The sequence below is a fragment of the Poecilia reticulata genome, chromosome 3, assembly GCF_904066995.2.
Source record: "Poecilia reticulata chromosome 3, P_reticulata-male-v2, whole genome shotgun sequence".
Classification (NCBI taxonomy): domain Eukaryota; kingdom Metazoa; phylum Chordata; class Actinopteri; order Cyprinodontiformes; family Poeciliidae; genus Poecilia; species Poecilia reticulata.
The window spans coordinates 29,316,807-29,340,421 of record NC_088832.1 but is presented as its reverse complement, the minus strand read 5'-3'; the positions used below and the strand labels follow the sequence as shown (position 1 = coordinate 29,340,421).

The 23,615-nt window shown below is 36.6% G+C and overlaps 2 protein-coding genes across 7 annotated transcripts in view; one reads left to right on the top strand and one right to left on the bottom strand.

Moving 5' to 3' along the window:
* Positions 1 to 15,610, top strand: part of LOC103462684 (neuroplastin-like) — a 36,091-nt gene extending 20,481 nt beyond the window's left edge. The window contains exons 3-9 of one of the 4 annotated variants that reach the window (XM_008405619.3): positions 3,615 to 3,789; positions 5,457 to 5,551; positions 10,184 to 10,317; positions 10,425 to 10,698; positions 14,167 to 14,176; positions 14,294 to 14,367; positions 14,469 to 15,610. In XM_008405619.3, coding sequence (XP_008403841.1) covers positions 3,615 to 3,789; positions 5,457 to 5,551; positions 10,184 to 10,317; positions 10,425 to 10,698; positions 14,167 to 14,176; positions 14,294 to 14,354 — 749 coding nt within the window. In that variant the 3' untranslated portion in view covers positions 14,355 to 14,367; positions 14,469 to 15,610. Of the gene's footprint in view, positions 1 to 3,614; positions 3,790 to 5,456; positions 5,552 to 10,183; positions 10,318 to 10,424; positions 10,699 to 11,334; positions 12,546 to 14,154; positions 14,177 to 14,293; positions 14,368 to 14,468 lie in introns of those variants that run through there. The other 3 variants (XM_008405618.3, XM_008405620.3, XM_081605424.1) reach the window with 3 other exon arrangements.
* Positions 15,317 to 23,615, bottom strand: rec114 (REC114 meiotic recombination protein). Of its 3 annotated transcripts, XM_081605425.1 has the most exons (7): positions 23,454 to 23,610; positions 21,835 to 21,924; positions 19,581 to 19,664; positions 19,139 to 19,309; positions 18,169 to 18,246; positions 15,852 to 15,980; positions 15,317 to 15,525 (listed from the first exon to the last, which is right to left on the bottom strand). In XM_081605425.1, the coding sequence occupies exons 1-7, from the start codon at positions 23,526 to 23,528 to the stop codon at positions 15,418 to 15,420; spliced, it is 735 nt and encodes a 244-aa protein (XP_081461551.1). In that variant the 5' UTR covers positions 23,529 to 23,610; the 3' UTR covers positions 15,317 to 15,417. The 3 variants fall into 3 exon arrangements, with proteins under 3 accessions (XP_081461551.1, XP_008403838.1, XP_008403839.2); XM_008405616.2 differs by having other exon boundaries at positions 15,317 to 15,980; positions 18,169 to 18,243; positions 23,454 to 23,614; XM_008405617.2 differs by lacking the exon at positions 18,169 to 18,246 and having other exon boundaries at positions 15,317 to 15,980; positions 23,454 to 23,615.

Here is a 23,615-nt window from a genome sequence, read left to right as displayed (position 1 = left end):
TCTTGTTGAAGATGAAATTTTTGCTTCAACACAAGTCTCTTTGGATCTGTCGGTGCAGTTTGTTACCTTGTGCCTTCTCACCCATTAAGTGTGTGACTGTGAATCAGTAATGACATTATATCCCCTAACCTCCAGCTCTACACACACATGTATTCAGCTGGACCCTTCTAATCTGTGCGTGCTTCAATGCTCTGCCCACTGGAGCACAGGGAAATGTGGAATGTTGTTAGTCATAGTGAAGCTTTGAGAAGTTTAGAGGAGTCTGGTCTGTGCTTACTTTTGGCTAAAATTTCTTATTTTCTGTGAGTTCTGTGTTATTTAATGTTTGGCTAATGCAACTGCATTTGTCTCATTTACATATTACATAATTCATCTCTATTCTGAATTTACTCCCTCACACAACACAATTTGTCATTACTGAGAAACAAATGTTTGAATATACACGTGATAGGCAAATTATTCCATGTATATTACAAGCTATACATAATAGTTATTTGGATGTATAGTTTGCAGTTCGGAAGACTTGAAGTCAGTTTGTCTCTTTTTGCATCTGTATTTTTGTCACATAAGATTTTGAATGTGAACCACTCTATACCAGAAATCATCATATCGATAGATAAACCCTACAAAGGTTTGAAATAGAAATGTGAAACTTTGCATTTTCATGAAATAATAATAATTTTTATGAAATAAACCTGCATAAATATGTTTTTGTTTGATCTATGAGTTTTGGTACCCAAAGTTTTTATAGTCAAAGAATATGGCATGAAATGTAATATGACAAAAAAAAAAACACTTTATGAAACTACAGCAACTATGTATTACAGCTAATTGTCATTGTAACATGAGTATTAATTCCACAAAATAATCGAAAATAATAGTTTTATTAGAGCTGAATCTACCAGACTAATGTAGATTTCTGCATGTATTCACAAACTGAAATGTAAATAATAACAACTAGTAATAATAATAACTAAATGTACTTCTGTTATAACCGGTTGGTTGCTGGCTGGAATTTGATATATTGAACACAAATTAAAAGGGATTCTTTGGTCCTCATTTGGTTCTCAACAAAAACGCTGATAAAAGTTTGTCTTAAAATATTTCCTAATTACTTTCAAGACAAGATAACTGCAATTTATGCATAATTTTCACTCTAATCGCAAATGACTTAATATTTACATTAGATATCCACTTAAGGTACACCTTCACCTTAATAAATCTGGGCTGGATCGCTATTTGCCTTCCGAAATGCCTTGATTCTTTTTAGCATAAATTCATCTAAGTGATAGAAACATTCTTCAGAGATTTTGGTTTATATTGACATTATAGTAACACACAGAATCAATCATCTTATGAATTTCCTGTTCCATAAAATTCCAATTGAGCTTAGCTGGTGTTAGATCTGCTGAATCTGGAGGCCATTTGTGACATGGTGCACAATCCTGCTGGAAGTAGCTGTTAGAAGTCGGGTATGCTCTGATGATAAAGGGATGGGCAAAGTCAGCAATAACATGCAGATTGGTTGTGATTTTTAAACAACTCACAACTGGAACTAACTGGCTTAAAGTGCCAAGAAAATATCTCCAACACAACCACCAAACTGAACTGTTGATACAAAACAGGATGGATCATGAAACCAAAACTAATCTGACCTTGACATTTAAAAGTCACAATCGAAGAGCTGGTTGTAACGAGTGGCTCTTGGAGCTATTGAGGTCTTTCTATCATTTGGAAACAGTTCATCCCTTTGCACCAACAAGGCATTTCATCTACACAACTGCCACTTCAGATATTTTCAAATTGTTCACCAAAACTTGACCTGCAGCAATCTTCCCCACCTCTAAATGCAGTGAGCTGCTGCCATGTGATTGGCAGTTCTGCAGTTTGTGTTAACAAGCAAGTGAAGAGGGGTATCCAATAAAGTGGCTGCTGAGTATATTTGGCAATCACTGGAAACATCTTTTTGAGTGCAGGAATTCACCACAAACGCAAGAGAAAATCATCCTGATCTCTACTTTTGCCGAGCCACATGCTTTAACAACATCCAGATACGGTCACATATGAGAACTTTACCCCACTTATAGCAGCAACTGCGTGTCCTACAAACAACCTTCCATTAAAATTGCCAGTGGACCGCTCTGCCACGTTGCTAAATGTTAATTTATGTACCTCACGTTGTGTGTGTACGCATGTCTCAAAGATACTATTAATAGCACATGTGGCTCTCCTTTGTAAGAGAGAGTGAAGGGGGAGGGGAGACGCATCCCCTCAGCTATTTAGTATCCGAATGTACAGGAAGAGGGTGAAGCGAATGCTAAAAGAAGTCATTTGTCAGTCTTGCTAGTTCCTCCTGTAGCTTCCCATTTGTTCTCTTTTGCTTTGCTCGTGGCTCTGCAGCAGCAGCCAGTAGTGGGATTATGATGCTTCTCCTCTCTGCTCCTCCCCTCGGGAGCTCCGTTGTTGCTATGGTTGGCCCGCCCTGAAGAAGGGGGAGGGGCAGTGCGGAGGAGGCCTCCTGCTCACAACTCAAGGCAGAGCAAAGGGCACCTTGCTCGCAGATGACACCCTTTACTGTGATAAACCCTGGTATTGTTTCATAACCAGCCTGGAAAGCAGTGTAGATGTCACTATGCTTGTTAATGTGGATCCCAAATAAAATGAATCAATAACCATGGAGCCACATAAAAAATGTACTCTATGAAAGAATGTTGCTCAGATTACCCTGATTATCTTTTCTAACATATTTTTAGAAATGCAGCTTAATCATCAGACAACATCTTCAGGTCTGTGGCTGAGTTTGCTAAAAAGCAAGTGGTTGGGTTGGTATCAGGAAAGACAAGCATTTAATATAGCGGTTACAAATGAAACTAAATGAGTAAACAAGTATCTTATTACAGAGTTGCAATTGATTTTTATCATGAATGTAGGCATGAGCCTGATAATAAAATTATATGACATGATTGCCTTGATAGTGTGATCTTTACACACACAAAAAGAAGTATTTGATCTAACTGCTTTGATTTAAAACAGAAAATCAATAATTACTACTACTTTAACATACAGAGATAGTCAGATACTTCTTTTTAGCTTGCCAGTTGTACTTTTAAAAGAACTAAATTTAAAAGTTATTTGCAATTTTTTTAGTTTTCACACAGACTGTTGGTATTTTTTACAAACTAAAATGTTTCCAAGTATCCAAATGTATCTTTCTTATAAGAACAAGGTACACTTTTCTTTTTATTTCATCCTCTGCCTCTACAGTAATCACAAATTATGCTTCTTATGCGTACTCTGACGATTTTAAAATCGAATTTATTAAAGAATGTCTTAAACAACCCATCCATTAATTTTTCTATAAGAGCAAACATCCCTTTTAATCTGTCAAATACCACTTTAGGTTTTTAAAAGTAAATGTGAATCTAAAGAAGTCATGCACTTAACTATGCCTTTTGTTTATTTGCTGTGTGGACTTCACTTCATAGTCTCCCTCCTACACAGATCATTTAAAAACAGCACACAGCCTACAGCTACCACACCACAGCATGTGAGAAAGCATTAAATATCTCCGAGCCCTAGTTCTGGGATAAGATTTGACTGTGTCTGTCTTCCAGAACCAAAGATCAATGCCTCTGATCAGATCATCCTGCCCCTGGACGGACCTGTCAAATCGGTTACCCTACATTGCAACCTGACTGCTGCCCATACGCCCCACAAGGACAGCTTCTGGATGAAGAATGGACGCGAGATTCCAAACACACGGGGAGAAGAGAGAACCAGATCGTTCAGGTGACAAAATCCTTTGAATACACATTCCACTGCTCATCCTAAATCACCCATTTAATGCAGCACTTTCAGATAAAATAAAGCCATTGTGCGAGCAATAAAGGAGCTGAAGTAATCTCTGTCTCAGCGGGGTGTGAAGACATTCTTGGAGATCAAGACCTTGCATAGACTGAGGCATTACAGTATACTGATTAGTTCTCAGCTGGAGGTGACTGAGGTGCACACAGCTACATGCATGCTAACTCAGGTTTGTTTTTCTGCTTGGTTGACTGATGGTGAGGGATTTTTAAAAAGTGGAACACAGACCACAGAGCAGCAGACTTTCCCTGCTCTAAAAATAAGCAGACAGTGCACTAAAGGCTATGACAATAAAACTCACCATAAGCTCGTCTGTGCGATCACTTATGTTCAGGAAGCTACAGATCATAACTTTCTAAATGTACAGGTTTCTCTTACCTAGCTTAGTAACTCAGTTCAAGTTACCTCGTATAACAGAAGCAGTTTTTAAAAAAAAACAAGTATTTATTCTGTCATTGTCTGCTGGGCAAGTGTAAAGTCAGTAGTTTTCCCCAAGGCTGTAGTAAAACTTAATTGAAAGAAAAATTATAATCTGTACTTGTGTAATACCCTGATTTCCTGAGAAGTTAAATTTGGGGTTTATTAGCTGCAAGACATAATCAAAAATAACTGAAACAAACACTTAAAATACCGTATATCACTCTAAAAGCAAAGAATCAGTATATTTATTTTTTAATTTATGTATGTTACTTTTATTAAACTATCTCATTGAGATTAAAAATCTCTTTTACAAGACATTTTAATTTAATTCCAGTGATAGCTACATATCTTTTTTCTTTGTGCAAACTAATCTTATAGTTTGTTTTGTGGCAACACAAAATTGTGTTATTTATATGCACAAGTGTAACACAAAATACAGATTTAGTCATTCAGTCTTGTTAAAATCAGTAAATAAAAATTCAAAAACAGAAGTAGTTTTCATTTAATTTTAAACTATCACAATACTAATTATTAAGAGTTTGCAAATGACATATTGTATTTGATACCCATATCTCCATCCATCCATCCATCCATCCATCCATCCATCCATCCATCCATCCATCCATCCATCCATCCATCCATCCATCCATCCATCCATCCATCCATCCATCCATCCATCCATCCATCCATCCATCCATCCATCCATCCATCCATCCAATAAAACTGAGCCTCCACTCTGTCATTTGCCTGAATAAATAGTTCCTGCTGTCACACAGTATAATCATTTTAGCAGAGAGCCACTGTCAGCCCCCATAGAGATACCACATACTCTGTCTAGCCACAAGATAAGACCAATTGGTCACTTCCTTGTCACACTACATCAGTGAAACTCTGAACATTACAGCTAAAATGCCTGTAGCACACTTTCCTGCAGAATACAGGGCTGCAGTTTTGTAATATCTGAATAAAAGGCCATGATTTTTTTTTCACGGCCTTGTGAGTTCCTTAGGCTTTCACTGATTTAGTCAAAGCTCATTATGCTTTGCAAATTCAAAGCTAGATGCCTTAATTTAAAAAAAAACAACAACTGTAAAAACAGTAAATAAAAAAACAGTATTTTTATTTGGTGGAAAAAAATTATTTGTTGGTGTTTTTTGTTTTATTTCTGGCAGAATCTCTAAACCTCGAGCAGACGATTCGGGGGAATACATGTGCGTTTACACATTTGATAAAGCACCAAATGCAAACGCAACAATTGAAGTGAAAGGTAAGTTTTCTCTGGAACAAGATAGCCAAAGTAAACATTTTATGGTTCAAACAAACGTCCAGTAATTACTGAAACATATGCATAATATGCAGCTTGTAGAGAAATTAAGGATGTTGAAGGAAAACTGTTCACCAAAACCTGTGTCAAGAGAGTCACTGTTGTCAAAAATGCTTGAATCCGGGCAGTGCAGTGGTGACGACAGGGAGAATACCGGAGGCTGTTGTCACTCTTGGCTTTACTGAGTCTACAATCTAGCGAAATGGACAGGGAGTGCACACACTCTCCAAAATATGCAAAGAACAAGGCTTACAAGGAGACTTTCATAAAAACTGTGACCTATAAAAATGAAGTGCTATGGTTAAAGAGGACAGGAAATACAAATTGTTGTTGCCTTATACAATAACTTGCCCCATCTGGCCATTTGGATACTTCTGCATTCTGTATTTTAATGACCTGCGCTAGTTCAACACATAACTTGCAATAAGGCGGTGCATAAAAGAAGGATCATTAAGTCTTCGAAGCCAAGCTGAAGATGAAGGGATATTACATTAGTTTCTTAGGAAAAGAAAAGTCAAGTAGGGTTTTATCAGTTCTCTCAATTATCGCAGGACGACTGTGAACTGTGAATGCAGTGTCATAGATTCTCTTACGCAGAAATAACATCATTCATAGGTTATTGGGTGTTCTTTGTGTGTAAGATTCTAAAAGATGAGTTCCCTTGAGAAAATGGGAGTGGAGTGAAGCAAATCATCTCCACCTATAAAATCTGCAGCAGACAATTCACAAGATATGACTGAAAGAATCCTGTTACATTTAGTTATACCTTGCCATAAATACTGTTAAGGCTTGTAAAAAAAAAAAAAGTCCAGAACAGTGCCTTGCAAAATACTCAAAGCTCTTAAACTTAGTCATATTTTTTTTCTCAAAAAGCAAACACAAATGTTGATGTAGTTTTATTGGGGTTTTATGTGAGAAACCAACACCACTATTTGAACAACCAAGACAAACCACAAGAGTTAGCCTCTTTTAGAGATTTTCTTGCATACCAGCAAGAAAATAAATGCGGGGATTTACACAGTTTGTAGGTCAGAGTCTCTTCTGACCTACAAAGTGCTTAAATACACTTGTGATGCCCACTGCTAGATGTAAGGTGGGTATTTTTTGCAGCCCTGCAAAAAGCACCTGGAAACACCACTTCTTCATTTCACAGACTTTGTCTCAAAACAGATAAACAGGAGTTTCAACTGTCTACAACCGTCAGTATGTCATGTTATTCTCAAACCAGACTGTCTGTTAAATATAAGGTCAAATGTCAACAATGAGTAAAAGATTAATCAAACCAATGTAATCAATAAGTGCAATTGATTCCTAGTAAATAGCATGAAATGATGATAATGAACAAACATTTTGCCAACACATAGCAGTGCATAACCTTGAAGTGGAAAAAAAAAGAAAAATGTTTTTTACTTTTCTTTTTTAAAATGAAAATATTTGTATCCAGTGTTGCAGAATCAAACTTTATTTCATTTACAGCATTTAGTCTTTTGCGTTATGTTACTTAAATCATCTAAGCCCTTAACATTTATCCATTCTTCATTGGTAACCATGGAGTAAAAAATATTATTTAGAAATTTTATTTAGATGTGTCAAGATACAGGGGACTTAGAGCAAATACAAAACACTGAAAATCATTTACAGTATGATTATCCTTCCAATTACCACTTATGCACAATTTTGTGTTGCTTCAGCACATAAAATCCAAATAAAATAGACGTTTGGGGTCGAAACGGGACAAAATGTGAAAAATTCAAGGGGTGTGAACAATTTTTAAAAATTCCCTTAGGCCTTCTTTAAAATGTTAAATGTCAACTTCAAATATCTAGAACTTGAACCAAAGAACTTAACCTGTTCACTCAAGTGAACAAGGAGTATTACAAGTTCTTTAAAGTAATGTTTTCATTCAAGGTAGCACTGAAGCCATCAACCTGAATAAGGAGTCCTCTGTGAGGAAGGGCAGGTCAAACACTCTTCAAGAGAAGATTGCCTGTGTAGTGCATAAGCCAATTTGCAGCAGCATGGCTGTAGTGCATACTGAGCCAGGCCCGCCTCTTTGTAGCGATGCCTGATTGCGTAACACAGATGACGGCTGTGCGTGTTGCTTTCACTGGATTGTCAGATGACAGCACTAGTCACCATTCAAACTGTTATTTCTGCAGTGGTTTGGCCGCTGAGGCTCACTATCTGCCCCCAGTGGGAAGATTTAGTATCTGAAACTGTCAATGAAGGACTTTCTGCTGACATTGATGGAAAAAAAGATAAGAGAGACTATAATAACAGCCTTTTGATGTCATAAGCGGTACAAGCGCTGGATCTAAAAAAAAAAAAGACATTTTTTTCTGTCCGCAAACTCTTGTAATTTTCTAGAGGTGGTTGAGATCCACTGTGACCCAGGTAAGCAAGCCCACTGTTAAGCAAGCCAGCTTTCCACAGCGCTCCTGGCAGCAGTTCACTGAGATCCCTCGCCTACAGTGTCCTTGGCACACTCATCCTTGCAGGACTCAGCTCAGAGGCAACAGATGGAGGGTTCTGTGATGTTGTAGGATTAAGGCTCAGAATACAGGCCCAGCCATCTCTGTGGCACGAGTGGACTTTATTGTCTGTGATATGAAGCTTACTATTCATACATATTTGGTCCTATTATGCATATCAAGTTTTATGTAAGGCAAAGCACCTTTCTCAGTCAGTTTTGAAGAAAATAATAAAGCGTCACAACAAATATTTTCATGAATCAAAATACCAAATGTAATATGATTTAGCACTTTAAAAAAATATATCATGTCTGTTCTTTCATCTTTTCAGGAAAAGATTTTTTCTGACAGGTTTGACCTGGTTCCCTTTCACTCATTCCTCTCACATTCATCCCACTTTACCACAGTGTGGCTCACGGAAATTACTAATCAAGAATCAGGAGTGTGAAATGGAGGTTTCTGCCTGTTTCAGCACCACTCAAAGGGCTGTCTGTGCTCTGTCAGTCACAGAGATGTCACAGTAAGGATAACGCATAAGTAAGCTTGGCCACTCCCCTGCTCTGGGAGCACGTGTGCACCATAATTAGAGTGAACTGATGTCACTAAAGAGCACAGAGCCCTCCTGCCCTCTACACACTGCTGAAAATTTCTCACACTCAGTTGCTGTGATGTCAAAGATTAGAGAAAAACGGCTAACTTGGTGCTAAAAGGTGTCTCACCTTGGGGACAGAGTGTTTTACTAATCGATTATCATTGCTTTTCTTTGCCTTCTGATATATTTTCATAATCAGCATTCATTACAGAGAGCTAGCTTTGATCATTATTTTGATGTTAAAATTCTAATTTTAAGGACTTTACTGTCAAATTACTTTGAATGAGAACATCTGGAGGCTTTCATATTATACTGATGCAACCCTGCCCCCATCCCTGACCTCGATACGAATGGCATTGACATGCTTTTGTCCCATGTAGCAACAGACCCTGCATTTAGCTGGAGGATGTATAGTACAGTTCATAAAATAATTTAGTTTATAGGGAAAGTAAATATCTTTGCATGTAACTTACCAGCTTATGTCACTTGGACCCACAAAATATTACAAAATAATAAAATTCAGTGCTTACCAAATGTATTCATACCCCTAAATACACCTACAGTCTTGAGTGTAGCTTATCGGGATTTTGGAAGACCAATACACAACATGCTGTGTAGGTTAGAATTGAAATCACACAGTTGTTGCATTTTTTCAAACAAATCTACAAAAAAAAAAAAAATGTGGAACACGTATGTGTTAGAGATTTTTTTTATAACATTTCTCTCCTGAGGTGTGCATCTCTGTTCTTCTCTGGTTTAATACTCTCCTTGCGGTTGTGACACAACAATATGTGAAAATGTTCTGGGCTGCAAATACTTTTGCAAGTGTTATACATATTTAGAAAAGAAATTCATGAAAAAGTCAACACAGAGTCACTTTGCAAAGCTGCTGCAGCAGCAGTCGAAGGAGATACAGAACCTGAAAAGAACTGAATTCATCTGCTGCTCCGTCTGCCTCTGCAGTCTGAAAGCCGAGTACAGAGGCGGCCATGTTGTGTTGAAACACATGATACCACATTCCCATTCATGATGGCTCTTTTGTTGGAGCCCCTTTTCTCCACATCCTCGAGACCCACACATTCCCCAGGAAGAAAGGATGTGCTGTAAACTTCCTCTTCCACTCTTGGTTTTGGCCTGTGACCTGTCGTCTTTTGTTGAGATTTTGAAAGCTTAATTAGTGTGCCTTCCTGTAAACAAGTCACTAGCTTTCTGCTGGTGACTCATTATAACAGATGTGAAAAATTAATAGCTACACCTGCAAACGCCGCTTAGCCTGTGCTACATCCACATTATGGTTAATGGAAACATCTATAGAGAAAAAAACTCAGTAGATACAGAAAAACAGTCTGGGTTAGAAGCCCTTTTGAATCATACAGACACAAATAACTCCCTTAAAACTAAACAGATAATCATTCTCTCCATATTTATGTCCTTTGGTAGGAATGTAAATCTTTCTATGAATGGTTTTTATTCCTCTAGATGAGTTGTTTATGATCTGTTTTGCAACCCTAGCAAAACCCTACATCACGGGGCACAAGCGAAGTGAAAATAAAAACGAGGGGGAAAATGCCATGATGTACTGCAAGTCTGTCGGCTACCCGCACCCAACTTGGACGTGGCGAAAAGTGGACGGAACATCTTACAAGGTTTATATCAAATTATAAAAAGCTAAAAATATGTGCTGATGCTGTAGCTCAAAGAATTTAACATTGTTTACTATTATTTACTTTGAGAAATGGTCACTGTTTTTCAGGATATTGACAACTCTACAGGACGCTTCTTCATCACAAACAGAGACAACTACACAGAGATCAACATACTGAACCTAGATATAACCACGGATCCTGGAATATATGAATGCAACGCAACCAATGTCATTGGAAACACTGCGGAGACCACGATACTACGAGTGCGCAGCCATCTTGCGCCGCTTTGGCCTTTTCTGGGAGTGCTCGCAGAAATTATCATCCTCGTCGTCATCATCGTTGTGTATGAGAAACGCAAGAGGCCAGATGACATTATTGATGGTAAGAAAGGGGGATTAAACTATGACATGTGAAAACAAACTATGAGAAAATGTTTTCTTTTTGTCAGCAAATCTGTAGATGTTTTCTGAGCAGATTAGGAAATTCAAACATATATATATATGTAGTAAAAAAATAATTATATATATATATATATATATATATATATATATATATATATATATATATATATATATATATATATATATATATATATATATATATATATAATTTTTTATTTTTTTTACTTTAATATGTGCAGACACACATAGCATGATGGTGTAGAAACCATCATGCTTTATGCAGCAAACTTTGAACCCTAAGGTTGGTTCTGTTGTTTGAGGAGACCTGGAGAGACCAACAGGCTTTTAATAACTCTCCTTTTTGCTCTCAGTAGTTAATTCTCCTTTTTGTTTTGGGTCACGTGTTTAGATGCATACAAATGTGACCTTTATATATTCACACTTGGAAATTAGGCAAAGCTCGGTCTGGAAAGAGTTGGCTAGTCATACAAGCTAGCAGCAGTTACGAGACATACAGAACATTGCCAGAATATACATTTTTTAACTTAATTGGTTACTATTCTTTTCCCCTTTCCCCTTCCTTCCATATGGAACCATATTCTAAATGGGTGGTAAGTGAGAGATCCTGCATGGCTATGAAGATCTGTTGTCAGTTTGTATGTTTTTAAACCAGCCTACAGCCCATTTACAATCCTTTTTATCTTGGATGATATATTGCTTTGATTTGAAACATTTTTATTTCCATGAAACTGAACCGATGATATTCTGATCCATTTCCTTAATGTAGATGTAATATAAGATATAAATATTTTGATAATCCATATTTTATTCATATAGCAGCCATGTATTTTTTATTATGCAATATGCAATCAAAATTTTAGATGAATAAAAAAAAACATATAAAAAACAAGGCATTTCCTAGATTTTAAATGTGAAAACGGTTCTAAGTGGAATGTGTAAACCAAAATAAAAAATAATAGAACAGAACCTATCAGACAAGTATACAGGACTGATATGCATTCCTATCAGAGGCTACAAGAAAATGAACAAGAAAACAGTAAAATGGAAATACAGAATATGTTTTTAAAGGATTTATCACTGTGAAGTAAGTAAGATTAAGTACACTTTCATTTCTGAAATATTTCTAATGCACTCTGTATAGTTTGGATTTAGATCAGCTTTAAGCAAGTGCTACAATGAAAAAGATATTCATTCCCTAGTTTTACAGCAAATACATATGTTTAGGAGATAATAATATTAATGAACTATATTTTGGGGACTGCTGGGTTTTTTCTTGGCTGTGTTCCCTCTATCCGTAATCAGATACCTGGTCTCTGTTTTTCTTACTGAAGCTGCAAGCCAACCCGATCTGCAGCAAACTCACTTCGTCTTGCTGACTCAGCACTAAAACTTTTTTAAGAAGATGCAGAAAGCCACAAAAATCCATTTTTTAAACAAACTGTAGCTGCAGCCCATTGTGGAGAGTCCCTAAAACAGCTTTATCAGCATGACTTCCTCTCCTGCACCACTTCTCTCTGCGTGGTCCCTGCTCAACCAGTGGCAGGGGCCCACTCAGCCAAACACACACAGGATGGTGAAAACAAGACAGAACAATGCATTGATATCTAAATATTGGTAGAAGATATTTCAAAAATGCTTGTGTCTGTCTGTCAAATATATATCCCCTCTCATTTACCATTATACAGTTGTTTTGGCCTATAACTTAAAAATGTTTTCCCCGCCCCCAAGCATTCATGTTACTACTGCAAAATAAAAAATAAAAAAAAATTATGAAATTGGTTTTACAACATAAAATGAAACTGTCTTTGCGTTTTCTTGCATTTTTACATGTATTATGTATTTTGTGGATCGTAATAATCATTCAAATTATAGTTTAGGCCACTTTTAGATTGTACAGGTCTTAATTGGCGGATAGATTTTTTTCTTATGTAAAACCAGTCTTGTGTTTATTTTTGTCTTTTATTAAAATTTATTTGAAGATATAAAACATTCACGGGTGAGAAAGAGCAAAACGTCTGCAAGAGGAAAATATATATACATATATGTATAAGCAAGGGGTTATCCTGCATAAGCTCTGTGCACAGTTTTTGGTCAACCAAAAAATTAAAGTGATTAAGGTAGATTATATTTGCCATGTTTATGTCATTCAAATCAGGATGAATCCCAGCTCACAGCCTTTCTCAAATCTCCTTTTAGCATCCACTGTTCCCAGAGGTTTTGGCCCCTGTCTGCGTGCGTTATAATTTCGAGTCTCTTGATGGCTTAGCTGCATTGGAACACTTTTTAACTCCAGAGCCAAAGGCTTTGATGCAAAGGCTGACATATCTGTACCTGCTGCTAAAATGACTATTTTTGCTGTGTGATGAACTTATTAAACAGCAAACATTATATAAAGTGGGACACCAAAATGTTTTATTTGTAAAAGTGAAATCACAATTGATGCTTCACAGATCTTTTGTTAAACCACTAAAATCACACAGCAAAAAGCTGTTAGTGTGCTTGCAAAGGCATAACAGTAAATTTGTGTTGTATACATATGAAGTGTGATAAAACTGCATAAGCCGACAGATTTTCCTCCTCTTGACAGAACTATTTTTTTTTCTTTTTTGGGTCCAACATTATAACTGCCATAATCTGCTCCATTTTAATGCCATGGAATGCTGCTAATGCTGCTTATCCCTGACTAATAACTGCATGGAAAATATCTTACTGTGACTGGTTACTTCCTGTACCTGCTGACACATTTCATTTGTTTGCAAAACACCAACAACCCTACATACCCCAAGGCTGAGGGGTGTGAAACCATTCTTTTTCTACCACCAGCAACTTTTAGCACCAGCTTTGTTTGTTTTTCTGCAACACTGTAACAATGGCACCTATCCTACTTCCCTATTACCACAATAATATTTAATGTCTGTTACATTACATTATTGCTTTATGCTATGGAAAGTAATTGCAAACTAGCAACATCTATCATGCCTCATCCAAGTCTATTTAAAACTGTTAACTGTAATTAAAAGATGGCTTTAAATGAGCCATCTGCAGCACTCCTACACAGCCTTTATTTGTAATAAACAAGAAACCCATGAGAGTTATGTAAGGTTAAGTTTATAATGTTTGGCTTAAAAACTGATTTTATTGACATTTGTTGATTTGTAGTCCTGCTTCAGTAGCAAATACTATAAATTCACCTTTGTAAGAATGTAATGCACAAAACCACAAATATCACTGCTCTTGATTTACCAAACTTCTGAAAATGGACAAACCTCAATACACCCCATCTAAAAAACCCAAATGAAACAAAACAAAAACGGATCAAAATCAGCAGTAAAAGTGTATTCTGCTCCTGTTGTATGCCTTTCTATCATTTGACCCCTATTTTTTGTTTTTGTCTTGTTTTTTTCCCATGTCAAAGACGATGAACCAGTCGGACCAGCGTAAGTAAATAAATACATGTAATACTGTGCATTAAACATCGTTTAAAAAGAGTGCGCAATGTATGATCTGTGATTTATTACTGCTACGTCACTGTAATCTAACTGCTTTTATCCTAGGAAAACAAACTCAACAAACAACCACAAGGACAAAAACATACGCCAGAGGAATACAAAATAAGCAATTTACTCAAGTAAGACTGTGTTGTAAGGGATGGTGGGGAGGGGGAATAAATGCAGAACTTACTGAGAGGATAACCCATATTCAAGTCTTCTCTCTACTTTCTCTCCACAGATGAGATGGATAAACTGCATTTTTTGACTACATGAAAGTATCAAAGGTTGACAAAACTCCAGGCAGTGTGGAATAACCCATATCCTGTCTCATTCTATGAGAAACAATATCAGCACAACACTGGCAACAATAAGAACTTACTGTAATGGCTGTCTTAAGCATGCCTTATCCAGTCTTAGATGGCAATTTCAGGATGATGAATAATGACTAACACGCCACAAAGGTGTACACATTTCCAATGTGTTGTTGATGTCTCCTTTATTAATTTTAACATATCCTCAACTGAGGTGATCCCTTTTGTATTACATATCATGTACAATGCATGCAAGATAATAACGCAATAGGATACTCAGAATAGACATTTTCTGTTGTTATCCCTCGTGTGGCTTTTCTGCATCCAATCTACCTGTTTTTTATGGAGTCATCATATATATATATATATATATATATATATATATATATATATATATATATATATATATATATATATATATATATATATACTTTTTATCAACAATTTGTACAGCATATCATTGTCATTAAAATATTTAATTTGTGAGAAGAAGAATATCTACTTTTAACAGAACTTTTATTGTGAAGCAAGGGCTTCAATGACAAGCAGTATTTAAATTTAATTGAGAGTGCTTACAGAAAATGACTACTGTGTGTTTAACTATCTTAACGAAAAGGATAGCTGTATTATTTCTATTTTCTTTCCAGAGTAACTTAGGTGTCTTGTATATGTTGAAGTATGAGTGTTCAAATGATAGGAAATATGTAAAAAAAAAAATATTTTTTTTATAATTCTCAATTTCAATTCATTGATTTTTACTTTCTATTTTTCTCTCTTTAACTGTATAGCATGGCTATAATCCTATGCAATATGTATTCTTAAATAGGTATATGGAGGGCAGTTTGTTTTACTCAGTGAAGCTTTAATCTTGTGGGATCACTTGAAAGCTGGCATAGATTCACTGCTGTAGCTGCATGACTCCTCTTTCAATACAATGTATCCATGTGTGTTGCGGTGGGAAAGGACCTGGATTTGGGATGTGAACTGAGGGACCAGAGCATATAGCCACGATCAAACATATGAGTGAGACCAACATTTTTTTTCTGAATAAAAACAATGTCAAAAACCATGCCATGTTTCTTTCTTTTTCTTTTAGATCTCAAATATTTAAGTAAATTGAAAGCATCATCTATGTTATATAACAATTACTGTGAGATAAGATTTTAGATTCCCCATCGGCCAAGTAAGCTGAACACTGCCTACACAAAGTTTACAACATAACATAATGGCACTGACTTGAACTTTCTGCCTTCAGCTGGTGGTGAGATTTTTCTTCACTCTTCTTGCAGTTTCTCCAGCTCTTCCTGTACCTTCTCTACAAACGCAGGGAAGCTGGGATCCAGGAGGCAGATCCGTAGGATGGGTTCCAAGTCACCTGATGCCAAAGAACAGGGACTGTATAGGTTAGGGAGAGCCAGAGCAGTCTCTCCCAGGAAGTGCTGTGGGATGCAAAGAGAAAAACTGCAGTCAATCTAATGGTTAGAATGTCACTGATAGACATGCAGCTATATGTAAAAGACTTTTGAATATTTCCACAAAGTTAATTTATTTCAGTGAAAACTCATATATAGATTCATTATACAGGTGATTATTGAAGGCAATAACAATAGTTGTTATGCCCTACAGAGCAAAGGAAAGACTTCTGACTTGACAGCTGCCCAGCAGCACACAGTTGCTGACACATTTCACAATGAAGGTAAGCCACAAAAAGTCAGTGCTAGACAGTGGTGAAAGTAGTTTTAAATTCTTGGGGGTACTATGACAAAAAACAAATATGACCAAAAAAAAAAAAAATTTATATATATATATATATATATATATATATATATATATATATATATATATATATATATACACTGCTCAAAAAAATAAAGGGAACACTTAAACAACACAATATAACTCCAAGTAAGTCAAACTTCTGTGAAATCAAACTGTCCACTTAGGAAGCAACACTGATTGACAACGGGGACCCTCGTCGGGTCAATCAGTGTTGCTCCCTAAGTGGACAGTTTGATTTCACAGAAGTTTGATTTACTTGGAGTTATATTGTGTTGTTTAAGTGTTCCCTTTTAATTTTTTGAGCAGTATATATTGCTTTAGAGTTTCTGTGCTGATTAAATTTTTGCAAAGCGATAAAAGCTGGTAGCTCATACATTGTTACAGAATGGAGCTGTATTTCCCTTAACCCTCTGGCTGCAATGTTGACACCTTGAGATGCCAATCTAGACCTAAATCCTGAACATCATGGCATGGAGTGTATCCCAGTTTTCCATGTCTGGCATATAACCATTCATTTTAGTTTTTAAACTGGTTCTATTGATCCTGTGTCCAGACTGAGGGATAATCAGTATCCCAGCATCATGACCTGTTTGTTCTGAAGATCCTGCAGCTTCCACTTCTCTTCCTAATATGGCGCCTCCTCACCCTGACTCTCATACTGATAGGAGGAACCACAGAGCTCTGTTAAGTTAAAATCACATCTTCTGAAGTTGGGATATGTTTCCTCCAACAGGATCCAGAGGAATCACCACCGACCTGAGATTACGTTAAAAACATAATTTTCAGTCCGTTACGATATCAGGTTTGCAGGCTTGATATTTATTTTGCTGTCATTAATAAGCCTCCCTGAACACAGCGGTGGCTGATTAGTTAATTTTAAATTCCTGCTCTGCTAGTAATGGAACCGAAACGCACAGAATTGCGCAACACCTTGTTGAAATAATAATTACTGAGATTGTTCATTGGGTCATTAATTTGAACATTTTTTTGTTTGTTGTTCTTTCATAAAGTTACGAACGTTTTAAGCGAGCCAAAGGAGGACGTGCTGGTCTCAGCGTCCTGGCGACGTTCAGTATGTCACCTAATGCAGAGATCGACTCAACCTTCCGCAATTGTCGTGTTGCACCGCTGCTCTAGCAAAGCACAAACAGTTCAGAAACAATATGAAATGAGAAAATAGGTATTCATTAACTGATTAAGTCGTGTTTTAGATTGTTCTTGAAAAACTAATCAGTCACGGCTGATTAGTGGGTGCTCTCATGGCTGCACAGTGAACCCGTTGATTTTTTACAGCAAACTGCCGCTCCCCTCTCTTGCAGGTACTGTGTACCCCCGCTAAATCTTTTAGGGGTAGTACCCTGCCGTACCCCCTTACTTTCACCCCTGGTGCTAGAGACATAGGTTGTTCATAGAGTGCTGTATCTAAGAAAATTAATGGAGAGATGTTTTGCCTTCATTCACAGTATTCAGACAAGAAAGAGAGAAGGATTCCACGGTCGGGAATTGAATCTCAGACGACCCAACACCTCACTCCACCATAATTAATTTGTTGTAAGCCATAATCATCAAAAATAACAGAAACAAAAACCTGAATAATATATTTCTGTGTATAATGACTCTATTCATGAGTTTCACTCTTTTAGTTTAATTACTGAAACATAATTAATGTCTCAATCTAATTTATTGATCCATGCTTGTATTTCTGGAAGTGTTTATGAGAGCTGAGTGCCTTATAGGAAGGATATGATTACGAGACTACAGATTTAAAAAGCTATTTATAGCAAATGTAGCACCAGTTAATTTTAGATGATTTGCAGATTAATGTGTCAAAGTTTCAACATTTAATACCTCGGTAAGACGCTTGATGGACACAGAGCCGTGGACAGCTTCAGGCTCAGACTGCCCAGTCTTTCTCTGACATGCCTGCTGCCAGAAGATGACAGAGAAAGTGAGGAAGGAAAAAAAAAGATTTGACAGACGCGGCGTAACACCACAGAGTAGGGAGACCAATCAATGACCTCATTACTAATTGAAAATTTTCCACCTCTCAAAGTCCTTTCATCTTCTCTGCGAACTTCTGCATTGCATACGTCTCCTAAAGGTCAACTTGAGCACCATGGCGGACTCCATTTCTTTCCTAATCCTTCATGTTTAATGACTTAAAGCACAGAAGTGTTGTGTGTTTTACTTTGAAGTCAAATTGTAGTTAGCAAATTTTTAATGCTACTCAAAAATGTATTCAGGAACATAATTATTTCATTCTTACAGTTATCTCAGAATTTTTAATAAGGGGGATTTATATTTTATAATCTAATATTAAACTGACATACTAATTTTTGAGTAATTTTTAGTCAGTCTAATCCTATTATTATTAAATTTTCCTATCTAAATTTGTGTTTTTATGGTAGGTCTTTACTTAATCCCACACAAAATCTGGAATTACTTAATGATTCTTGTAGATTTAAATGGCCTATCGGTCCCACAAAAAAGACAATATAGTAAATAGCACCACCTAGCGAGGACTTACTGCTACTGTACTGTTGATGTCAAAATCCTTTCAAACACTGTGGTGAGCCTCTTCAATTATGGTTTACAAAAAACCTATTTCACAACCAAAACAAATCGGATTAATCTATTATTATAATCTAAGTAGTGTGAATATTTTATCCATGTTCTAAATGCTAACTAAAAAGTTACCACAAGTGTATTTCGCTTAGTTTTGGGACGTGTATGGCTTAACAAACTTAACAGTTTGAAAAACAGTCAGGTTAGCGTTGAAAAAAATACATTGTGTTTGCTGAGAGGACATCTTAGCAACCTGTGCAGCAGGTGGGACCACAGTGGGGGGCTGATTTGGATGTGTCGCAGCAACTTCCAGAGAGGTGACGGGAACATACGCCGACAACTTTTCCACAGCCCTTGAACACTGATTTACGGCCTCTGCTGTGCTGCTGCCATCAAACTGCATCCTTATCATGCGGCTCTCCCCCTGCACACGTCCAAAAAATGTGCACACCGTCTGTCTCTGTCAGCCAGTCATGCCAATGAAAACATCTGAGGTTTGTATGTTTTGTTTCACTAATGAGTAAAATGAATTCATAAATAACAATTCAAAGCTTGTGTCTACAAAGAGACAAGTGAAAAATGCTACAAATAGTAATATCAATAATATCTTTTTGATTGTGTAATAATTAGTCAATGCATTGTTAAGGTTTGGAATGGATCGCACTAAATTAAAATATTAATAGTCTGCTGCTTGCCTTCACAGTAAATCGGATCATCAGGTTATCAGATTTGTGCTGCACTTTAAGAGAGTTGGAGCCGTCATGCAAAGGGATTGTGGCCTGAAAAATGAAAAGAAAAGAAACATCTTTACTAACCTGGAAAAAAAGTTGATTTGTACTATTAAATTAATTTGTTGTTTTTTTTTATAAGACCCCAAGAGCAAAAGAGACAATGGCTAAAATTAAATGTTTCCCAAAACTGTCTGCAGGGGTCTCTGTTTACTCAGTAACTTCAAAGCTTCATATTTTGATCTAGTCATTTGTCTCCAGTTCAGTGAGAAAAACAATAGCGTTACAGTCTGTCTGCTAAATGTGTTTTGCTGTGGTTAGTTTTAAAGTAGAAGCAGTTAGTTAATTTTTTTCCTAAACAACTGCACTGCACTGGAGTTGCACTTCACTAATGATTTAACAGAAAACACATTTAAAAAACTGGCAAAGGGAACATAATGTTCAACATTTTGGGAACCTTTTGCCTGAATGGTTCCTTCGCATTTACTCTAGTAACCACAATTCTACACAACTAGTCAATCAGACTTCGATTACATTTTCAGACTTCGATTACATTTGATCACTACGCAATATTCACGTTTAAAACTGAATATTCAAATCTCTTATGACTGTCATTTCAAAAGCCAATATGATGTGTATCCTTTGAGATCTTCTTTGGGATTTCTAAGGCTCAACTTTTCTAAATGAAAACTTCCCTCACAAACTGCAGGAGTCTGTAATAGAGCAGTCAGAGAATGCTCCTTAGTGAATGTTCTCTACTGTCTGACCTGAATAAATGTCTGACTTGTCAACCTAGCACAGCAAGATAGCCGTGGCTCCTCACAGAACATTATTAATCAGAGACAGAGAGCTACCTGAAACTGCAGTCTGTAGGTCAGAGGAAACCTTTTTTTTTGTCCTGGGTGACAAAAATGGTTTGTCGCCCAGGACAAATCACACATCTTTCCACTTTTACAAAAACAATGGAAAGATGTGTGTATAGAAAATTACATGGTTATCATAGAATTATTTTTCTTTTTTTTTGCTTCTTATCAGTTTTTATTCAGTTTTACTGACGCATGGACTTCTAAAGCTGCAAAGACAATAAGTGTGAAATCGCAATACATTATTAAGGTTTATAACTTATGTGTATTTGTGACAAAAACTATAATTTTTTTTTCTGTAACATTCTTGAACCCAAGAATATTTGGCTTGGCTCTTCCGAAACAATGCAGTCAAATCCCATCAGATTTGAACAGAAATGTCAGACTCTTCAGCAGAATATTTTATTTGGCCTTCATCAGACCCTCCGATCTGAAAACAGATTAATATTTATGTCCAGTGCCATGGAACGGGAGGAGCAAAATTTTGCACTTTGTTTCCAGGCTTTATTTAAAAAGATGAAGTCAGACTTTGTCATTCACAAGCTGCAGCCTTAATTCCCTACAGCTTTGGGCTAGTGTGATGCAAATGTGCAATGCAATGTCTGGAGTTTCAACTGTTTCAAGCTTGAATCACAGCTATAATGTTAAACTAAAATGCTAAGGGCATGGGATTTCTCTGAAAAGAGACATTTTCAGTTTAAATGCATGTTTCAAAATGTATATCTTAATATCAATAACCAACTCAGAATTTAAACTGTTGCAGTTTTTCTTTATTGCTGTCATGCAGTTGTCAACTCAAGCTCTACATTTTCAAAGCAGTTAACATTCAGGCATTAACAGTGACACTGATGGTCAAAGTGAAACATTTTACTTGCTAAGGGTTCTAGCCATGCCAAAACATTTAAAATATGAAAAAAAATATTGAAGCAATATTTCCTTCAAGCAGCACAAGGTGCAACCAAGTGTATGAGCTCTTCCAATCAGTTATCACATAACAAACAACATAATACAGCACTTGCTTAGCCCATTAAACTGCTTTAAAATCAGTACAATTTGTTCTACTACATAGACTGTGTTAAACTTTCCAGCTTCTTGCGAAGTATTTTATCCAGACTCAGAAATGCTTTGATAGTAATTTAATTGTTTTCCTTACTGAAATATTGTTAATTATTACAAAAATACTTTTAAATGTAGACCAAAATAAATTTAGTAAGCTTTGGTAATCAAGATGGTAAAACTTAAGGAGATTGATTTAGGGACACTCTGATGATAGGAAAAGACAAGAGTACTCATAATGCACCGTAATTGCAATTGTAATCATCATTGCAATATTCAACCATAATGCAATAGCATCTTACCAAGTTTTCTTGCCCTTGCAGCACCAGCAAATATCCAGATTCCAACAATGTCATGACAATTTTAGGTTCATTGGCCTTTGCCTCTAAAACCTGCAAATTAAAAACACGAAAATAAATTGAGTGTCTGCATTTACTTTCACTCTGCAGCTGCTCAATGTTTCATTTTCCAAAGGGCTTTCGTCCACTTGACCATGGAGTCTCCCACGTCTGGACTTTCCAGACACAGTTGTCTTTATACTACAATCCCTTGAGACGCACTCACTGAACTCAGGTCATTTCCATTCCATTCAATGTGAGACTACAAACACCAGTTGGATGGACTTCTGTTTAATAGGTCAGTCACTTTAAAGGGAATGAATGAATGACGCAGCCACTTATTTTATGTAGAATATTCATCCATCCATCCATTTTCTTACACCCTTGTCCCTCAGTGGGGTCAGGAGGGTTGCTGATGCCCATCTCCAGCTAGCGTACTGGGCGAGAGGCAGGTACACCCTGGACAGGTCACCAGTCTGTCGCAGGGCAACAAAGAGACACACAACCATGCACACACACACTCACACCTAGGGGCAATTTGGAGAGGCCAATTAACCTGACAATCATGTTTTTGGACTGTGGGAGGAAGCCAGAGTACCCGGAGAAAACCCATGCATGCACAGGGAGAACATGCAAACTCCATGCAGAAAGACCGGGGCCGGGAATCGCAGCCCATGTAGAATATTTTTATTTATTATTTTATTCAACATGCCTTTTCTACAGCAGTCTTGTATGGTGAGTGGTCATACAGCCTGTGAAGGTTGATTAAATAACTATTTGTTTTCTTTGAAAAAATAAGTAACCTGCTAATTCCTAATCTTTCTAAAGCTTTCTACAAGTAGCCGTTGACCAGCTCTTCATATAATTATTTTCCATCCTCTGTCTGAAATCTTGCTCAACTAGTTGTGTCTGATTTGTAGTATAATGATGTTCTTTCCACTTCTTTATCATAGCATCAACAACAATCAGTAAGTTTTGCAAAAATAGTTGCTGAGGTCTTGAGAAAAGCTTGTTAGTTTTGCCCATCATGCAACTTTCCTTGTGTAACATCTTGATAATGAGACAATTTTTAATAAGCCATAATTTGGGATGATATTATTGTGTACTAGTTTGCAATATTACTTTGTAATTACTGATGGACTTCAGCTGATGACGACTTTCCGAGCCTTTTTACACCTCCCTTTCATAATGAGTTCAGTATTTAGTCCTGTGTAAAATATGTCTTCTTTGTATTTATGGACTGGATGGGTTGATGTCAACACCAGGTGAAAATTGTACCTTTAGAAATATTACATCAGAATATTGGTGATATGTCCAAACTTATTTTACATAATTAACAAAAACAATAAGAAAAGTACATGTTATTCTACAGTTTGACAAGCAATTTGTAGGCAACGTTTCATACATTTATATATTATTATAAAATAATAACACAATTCAGGCATGACACCTAATGCTTGCAAATGTTTGTAGCTGTTAGCATAATAACGTTAAGTCCTCTTAAAAACAAAGCTTGTCCCGTTCTAGCACCCGGTAGCTAGCATAAAGCTATCGTGTTTAAATAAAAAAAAAAATTCGGTTACCTTCCAAGGCTTTCGTCCAGTTTGTGGCACAAACTGCCCAAAGCGTCTCAATGTCCATATGTGACTGGCTGCCATTTCAAAAGACTTCTTCAGAGTAACGTTTGTTGTCGCGAGCAAGAAAGTTGTCTCCTCTTGTCGTCTCACATGACCTTGACTGAGCAT

Bases quoted from the DNA above. Each gene is read 5' to 3' on its own strand.
- rec114 (XM_081605425.1), bottom strand. From the start codon at position 23,528: ATGGCAGCCAGTCACATATGGACATTGAGACGCTTTGGGCAGTTTGTG. The intron at 19,665-21,834 runs GTAAGATGCTAT...TTCATTTTTCAG, and splicing joins TGCAAGGGCAAGAAAACTTG to GCCACAATCCCTTTGCATGA. The intron at 19,310-19,580 runs GCAAGCAGCAGA...GGACGTGTGCAG, and splicing joins TGATCCGATTTACTGTGAAG to GGGGAGAGCCGCATGATAAG.